We start from the raw sequence: 7406 nt of genomic DNA, 5'->3' as shown, positions 1-7406 counted from the left end.
CAGCATGCAGAGATTGACCAGGACGATTTATGGCCACCTTCGCCTGGGTCTGAAGCCAGAAGTTTGTCAAGGACACACGACCGAGATTTGCTCATTGCAAGCAACCTATGGAGGATATCATTTTTTCAATTTGATATCACCGGTATCTTTGCATCACCGTGGTATGAGCTTCACAGTCTGTTGTTGAAATCTGCGATCTGTGGCTCAAACCTTCCCCCGTAGAAAGAGAAGGCACATCTTATGATACATGATGGAATGTGTAATATGAACGGCTGGCATGGGACCTGCTAGTGTAGATCTGGGGGGCAAGGCGGGCTCGCTGCCCCCTGCATCGCAGCCAGACGAGTATGGCTTGCTGTTCAAAGTGCAGGCCCTGCCTTGTCCAAAGGATGGTGGCATGCGCCGGCGCGGAGCGCCGTATCGGCGTTTTGCCACATGCGCGTTGACTCCGGGCGGCGGGTCGCTGGCGCTAGCTACCGGGGACGGCCGCGTATTTGTGCTGCAGCTCGAGCCCCACCGGCGGCGCTTCACGCAGCTCGAACCCCTCGCTGGCCCCGGCGCGGCGGCCGCGTGGATGGCGCGCGACCGGCGCCTGCTGTTTGTCGCGCAACATACCGGCGGCGTCCGCTGCTATGACCTCGCCAGCCGCGCGTGCGCGACGCTCGCTGGCAACCGCGCGCGCGTGCGGTCGCTGACCGTGCGGTGCGGCGGGGAGCAGCTCGCGGCCGCGTCGGCGGACGGCATCGTTCTGTGGGACCTCCGGACGCTGCAGCGGCGGCGCCTGCTCAGCGCGGCGCCATACGGCACGCTGCAGGTGCGCCCGCGCCTTGGCCGACAATAACAGCGCGAGTGGTGCCCGCTTGGGGGAGACAGTGCTGTCCGTAAACATCGCTCGCAGTGGTTCGGGGCTGCTGCTGCAGCTGCAAGCGCGTTGAGGTCTGTCCAGGCGACCAGCACCCCGATGGCCGCGTCCTTGCTCCTGCATGTCACCAAGCGGCTGCTCACGCCGTGGCGCCCGCAGGCGTCCTACTCTCCAGATGAACAGACGCTGGTGGTTGCCGCAGCCGACGGAACGTTCACCCTTTGGTCAGCCAAGTCGCTGCGGCCGCTCGGCAGCTTCTCCCTGCCGCGGCGCTTGGAGGGCGGCGGCGGCGCCGACGCAACCCGTGCCGGCGCCCACAACAGCAACGGCTGCGACGGAGCAGCGGGGGTGTACCCCAGCTGCTTCTGCGTCACGCAAGACAGCAGAACCGTCGTGGTGGGGACGACGGCGCCCGCCCTGCTGCTCGTGTATGACGCGGCCACCCAGCGCCTGCGCCACGGCGTCGCGCTCCCTCTTGCGCGGCGCGGCATCGCCGCGCTGCACACGCTGCCGGACGCACGGACGGCGGTCGTGCTGTGCTCGGACGGCGGCGTGTGCGTCGTGGATGTCGAGGCGGGCCGGCTGGAGGGCGATGTGAGCCTCGGGCCGTCCGACAAAGCCCGCAGCGGCGGCGCGCGGGCAAGCAGCACTGGCGGCGGCGGCGGCAGCGGCGGCGGCGGCGGCTCGGGAGCGTCGGTGAGGGCCGAGGCCATCTGTGTGGATGAGCGTGGAAACACCCTGGTTGTGCTGACTGACGATGGCGCTGCGCGTGTGTATGACCTGGCGGTGGCTCGCGCATCCATGGCGGCGGCCCGCCGCCGCACCCGCACCTGCGTCAGCAGCGGTGGCAGCGTGCAGCAGCAAGAAGGGGCGGCCGACTCAATGAGGGGAGGGTCGGAGCAGCAGCAGCAGCAGCAGCAGCAGCAGGCGCGCCTCGTCAGCGCGGGCGAGCTGGCGGCGCTGCCGCCGGAGCTTCTGGAGGGAAGCTTCCCAGTGCCTGTGCAGCTTGGGGCGGCGGCCGCGGCGGTCGCCAAGGCAGCGGCGCGTGACAGCAGCGGGGGCGGGGGCGGCGGCAGCAGCGGCGGCGGCGGCGGTGCTGGCACGCTGCACACATATGCGGGCCCTGTGCTGACCGAAATTGGGAACACTAAGACCCTAGACGCGAATGCAAGCGACGGCCGCAAGCGCGGCGGCCCCCACGGCAGCAGCAGCAGCAGCCATGGCGGTGCACTGGAGGCCGGCGCGGCGACGGCGGCAGCGGCGGCGGCAGCGGCGGTTGCGCTGCGAGCACGGCCGCTCGCACCGAACGTGGCGGCGGTCAGCAGGCGGCGGCTCGAAGAGATGCTGGTGACGTTTGGGGAGTTTCCTTCGCGCTACCGCCTTTTGATCTGGTGGGCACGCATTGGATGAGCTCGTGCGCACAGCTGATGCCGATGATCTGCCTTGCACACTCCCACGGCTCCGCTGCCACTGCCGTCGCCAACCATCGCCGCCTGCCGGCCTGCGCCCTGATCAAATTCCACCCTTAATGCTCCCAGATTGGAAGTGACATATGCATGCATGCTCTCCGCAATCAATTCCAGGGAGCACTTGCTGCAGCTGCCTCGCAACACCTCGGCGTTTAGAGCCCTGGAAGACCGAGGCACTCACCCGGCCTTTGCGGATCTCGCCAAGCGCCTCGAGCAGCGCCGGCGGCGCGCATCCCCGCAGGGTGCTGGGGCGGCGCCCGGCGCGGCGGGCGGCTGCGGGCCGGCGCTGGCGCGGCGGCTGCAGAGGACGCTGTCGCAGCTGGCGCACTGGTGCCCCCTGTTCGGTGAGGGGATGGATGGGGAGCGCTACGGCGGCTCGCCGGCTGGCGGGGGCTGGTGCGCAGCTGCGGCAGGGGCAGCAGCAGGCGGGGCGGCGCCAGGGGTACGGTATCAGCAGCGGCAGGAGCAGGACGTGGGGGAGCAGCAGGGAGAGGAGCAGCAACGGTAGCAGCAGGGAGGCCAGCAGCAGACACAGCAGCGGCGCCAGGAGCAGGAGGAATCCCCGTCGACACCTAATCACCCTCATCCCTGTGAGAAGCTCGTCTCACCTTCCAACGCGTGTTGCCGCGCACGTGTGGCGTTCCTCGCAGCCGAGTCCGAGGTGACGCCGCGCGTGGCGTTCCCTTTCGTGCAGCTATTTGATGCAAACGCGCACGGCGCGTTTGAGGCGGTCGCGACTGTGCTCCTTTACTGGGCCAGCGGCTGGTTCGAGTCGTTTCCTTCGCCGCCTGTCAACCTGCTGCGGCGCTGCATGGTGCGCACGCCTGCTCTTATCTTATGTTATCTCTCAGCAAACTCTTGTGCGGGTCCTGTCATGATGGCATGAGTCTTGATGACGTCAGCAGCAGACGTCAGCAAGCCCGCCCTGCTGACGGCCCAAGTGCCCCGGCAAGCGCTGCGGCGCATGGCGTCGGCTGCCGCCGCCTCGCATCGCCCAGAAACCTCAATCTGGCTCCGCCGCCCCCTCCCCCAACCCCCAACCCCAGCTGCTGCTGCGCCACCATGACCCAGATTTGGGCGCCCACCTCATGCGCCCAGACCTGCAGGTGGGGCGACTGCGCTGCTCATCCACAACCTTGGTCGACACATGACTTGCTATTGGTTGCCCCGCTGGCCGCCATCAGAGATTGACTCAGCCTGTGCCTTGGCAATCGTCCAAGGCGCTCGAGCGACAAGGCGCCCGTGTCTCCCATGGCAAAGCGCTCCCTTTTTTTCCCGCCGGCTTCGTGGTGGTCTCGTACCCTCCGCTACGCGCGCCTGCGCCGCAGGTGGCCGTGCTGCGCCTGCTGTGGCACCAGCTGTCGGGGCTGCTGTCAGACCTGTTTGTGGACAGAAAGGACTGGCTGGCGGCCTGGGACCACTGCCTGGCATGGTGGGTGAGGGGGGCGCAGGCTGGTTTGGCTCGTTTGGCTCGTTTGCTCAGCCTGCTATGCTGCCGCTACTGCTTCTCAAGCACTCGAGCACGGACGTCCCGACTGTTTTTCCCCGTGTGCACGCGCGAGGCTCGCCGCAAGTGTGGGGCGTTGTGCAGCGGGGGATACTGTAGCCCGATCGGGCGATGAGCGGGGGGACGCGCTCGCGGTCGATTGTCCTTGCCATGTGGCGAGGGCAGCTGGAAGGAGGGCGGCTTGACTGCCGGCACCTTGCCCAATCCTGTCATCAGGGGACCCCAGTTCATGTACCATTTGCTGGCGGCCTACCTGATACATTTCAGGTCAGGATGCGTCATACAGCACGTCGTCAGTGTGCGTGTTTGGAAACGCACATGTGTGCGTGCATTTGTGCTTATGTGTCGTCGTACGGGTGCTTGTGAGCGCGCGTGCTGGCGTGCGTGTGTGTGTTTGTATGCGGGACTGGTGGAAAATGCTGGTGAGGGCTGGTGCTGCATTGCGTTGACAGCTCCCGGTTGACCAGCCTTGCGGCGCCGTAGCCTGCCTGCAAGCTACCCTGCTGGGCAAGAAACCCGTGTCACCCTCCACCTGTGAGAGCTGGTGTCCGGCCCCCGCTCGGCCCCGCCGGCACCCGCAACCCCTGCCACCCTGCGACCCCGACCCGCCTGGCACCCCGCCAAGTGATGCTAATTCGCGGTGTCATCACCGGTACTGCTCAGGTCCCTGGTGACGGCGGCTGATGACGAGGTGGCGCTGGAGCGGTTCTTCTCAAACCCCAAAGCCGTGGACATCCACAAGGTGTGGTTTGACCAAGAAGTTTGACCAAAACCCATGATCTGGGTGTGCGACGTCGTGCTTTCGGTCAATCACGGCTTTGAATGGGGCATGACCGACTAGGATCGGTGCGTCTGCTGCCTTGGAAATGGGCCCCTTTGCTCCTGCGGCCACCCAGACCGACAGGGCTGCCCAAAGGCTGGCGATTGAACTTCCCACGCATCCTCTCCCACCGCACCGCTCTGCCCCGCAGCTGCTGCGCCGTGCGCTGCGGCTGCAGCAGGCGACGCACGAGCACATCCAGGTGGCGCCGCCCGGCGCGCGCGCGCTGCCGCAGGGGGTGCCGGCTTACCCCGAGTTCACAGGTGAAAGGCACGACGGTTGAGGCTCATCCTCTGACCGCTTTGATTCCTTGCACGCGGATTCTCCAATGCTCGCATCGCGCCTCTGCAGCTGCTGTATTGCTCGCGCGCTCTGCCATGCGCTTCAACACCCCTCGGCCATCTCATCTGCTTGGGCGCGCAAGGCCTTACAATTTTTACTGCACCGTCATTACATCTCACCTAAAAAGCGCGATTTTGCACTCCCTCGCCCGTGCCCGTCACCACCTTTTGCCATTGGCGCCACAGAGTACCCGGTCACGTCCGTGCAGCTGCAGGCGGCGGAGCGCCGGCGCATCCAGGAGGCGGAGGCTGCATTAGTCAGGCGCAGGGAGGTGGGTGCATAGGCCTGGCGGGCAGGCGCGCCATCCGAGGTGACCCCGGGGTGTGCCGCTTCGCTCTGTCCAGGCCCGGTGCGGGGTTCGGAGTTTAGGGGGGTTAGGGTTCACCCCTAGAGCCGCTTGCCCAAATAGCTTCAGGCTGGGTCAATCAGAAGACACCAGCTGGGGCACTCGGAATGGAATGTTGGGTCGTGCGAATTTTAAGGGGCTGGGCAAAGCCGCACAAGCAGCAGCGTGCCCCTCCAATGCCACGCTTCGTGTGTGCGACCTACAGGGCAGGGCGTGGCCGCTCGGTCGCTCGGGGACCCCGTTTGAGTGCGCGCCCGCGCTGCTGCCCGCTGCGCGCAGGTTGTGATGCAGCTGGAGCAGCGCACCAAGCAGGTGGCCTTCGAGGCCGAGGCGCTGACTGTGCAGGTGCGCGGCGGGCTCTGCAGACTTGCAGACTGGTACCCATTGCATGCACCGCAGAAAAGCGGGCGCATGCAAGGGGTTTAACCTTTCATAATGAAGCAAAACAATCAGCAGCGGACGCGGCGCGCAGAAAACCTCACATACGCGTGTTCGTACACACATGGCTGATCACCCGTCCCCCTTCGCACCTCCGCTCGCGCCGCGCAACGGGGGACGAGCAGAGGCAGCAGCTCTCGGCCCTCGAGGCGCAGCGGCGCGCGGCGGCGCGCGCTGCAGAAGACGCCTTGGCGGGCGAGCTGGCGCGGCTGGACGACAGGGCGAAGGAGCAGAAGCTGCTGCAGGTGGAAGCTGCCGAGCGCGCTTACGAGGTGGGGCGCCCGCGGCGGCGAGAATTGATAGACGGGAAAGGGCCGCGTGTCCGCGTTGAGGCAGCTTTGGGATGAGGAAGGACTCTGTGGGGTTTTGGAGGGTTCGTCGATGTATGGGTTTGGGTGCGGTGCGGGCGCGGAGCCATGAGCGCGAGGGGGTGTAACCATGGGTGCGGGTGCGGGAGAGGCCGCTCGCGGCATATGGGGCGCATGTGTGATGTCTGTATGAGCAGGATTCGGCAGCCGCAGGCCTGGAAGCGGCCGGCCGACACGGGGCGCAATGGCTGACCACCCCACTTCATACAAACGCGACGACCCGCCCCGCCCTGGCGGCGGGCCGGCGCGCCTCGATTTGCCGCATGACTTTCATTTGTCCACTCGCCTGACTATCCGTTGCACCCCCACGCGTGCCGGCAATATGCAACAGGCGAGCCTGACGGGCATGCGCGACCAATGGCGGTCCGAGCTGGCGGCGCTGCGGGACGACCTCGCCCACAGGCGGCGCCTCGCCGCGCACGCGCTCAAGTCGCGGCAGGAGGAAGAGGACCTGAAGGTGATCTGACGATGGAGACCTGAGTCCAGATCTGTGTGATCTGAACCCGGGGCCCGGTGGATCTCTGATTTGGCGGTGGACCGCCCTGATTGCGGCCGCCTGCGGTGCCAGCTGAGCTGGCTGCCTGCCACCCGAGGGGGCGGAGAAAGTCAACGCGTGCAGATGACATAATTTGCAGCACAATTGCAATGTGAAAACCGCAGGCTTGCACGGTGCAGATTTAATTAGATTAAAATATCAAGTATTGCACATAGCAAATCACAGTTTTTCCAAATTTGCACATTGCAGTTCCAAAGTTTGAACCCCCTAAACGCCGTGCAGGTGTTGGAGTTCCAGGCGCAGCAGCGGCTGTGGGCCCTGGAGCAAGACCTTGTCCAGTCAGCGGCCGCCAGCGGCCTCCAGGACCAGGCGGCGGCCCAGCAGGCGGCGGCAGAGGCGGGGGCGCGGCGCAAGATGGCGGGTGCGCGCGCGGCGCCGGGTACGCCTGCACGGGGCGGGGCACAGCCCCGCGTCTGGTGTCGCAGCAGGACGTGCGTGCCTGTTTGATGTAAACCGCCTGCTATGGGCCACAAACTTTTTGCAGTTGCAATGCATTGTGGAGGCTAATCTTTTGCAAGTGTTTGGTATTGTTGTGTGTATGCTGTGTATGCTTCAGTCCGTGCCCAAGCGATCGCGCTGCTTGATCAGTTGATGATGATCCTAGCTGTCATGATGTGCGTTTGAACTCTTTCGAACGCAGAGTGGGAAGCCGAGGACGAGGCCCGCCGCCTCGCGCGCCGCCACGAGGCCGCCCGCGC

At 65.8% G+C, this 7406-nt stretch overlaps 1 protein-coding gene across 1 annotated transcript; it reads left to right on the top strand.

Moving 5' to 3' along the window:
• Positions 1–277: 277 nt before the first annotated feature.
• MNEG_4242 (WD repeat-containing protein 67) lies at positions 278–6609 on the top strand (the record flags this gene model as incomplete). Its single annotated transcript, XM_014047279.1, has 13 exons — positions 278–814; positions 1022–2253; positions 2446–2803; positions 3026–3145; positions 3378–3437; positions 3660–3763; positions 4055–4105; positions 4502–4580; positions 4810–4921; positions 5186–5271; positions 5626–5691; positions 5910–6056; positions 6484–6609. Coding segments are annotated over 13 exons (3078 nt in total), but the record flags the coding sequence as incomplete, so codon positions are not given.
• Positions 6610–7406: the final 797 nt, after the last annotated feature.

The sequence above is a fragment of the Monoraphidium neglectum genome, assembly GCF_000611645.1.
Source record: "Monoraphidium neglectum strain SAG 48.87 unplaced genomic scaffold scaffold00578, whole genome shotgun sequence".
NCBI classification, from domain to species: Eukaryota; Viridiplantae; Chlorophyta; class Chlorophyceae; order Sphaeropleales; family Selenastraceae; genus Monoraphidium; species Monoraphidium neglectum.
The sequence above is the reverse complement of the archived record's forward strand: the minus strand, read 5'-3'. Positions and strand labels throughout refer to the sequence as shown.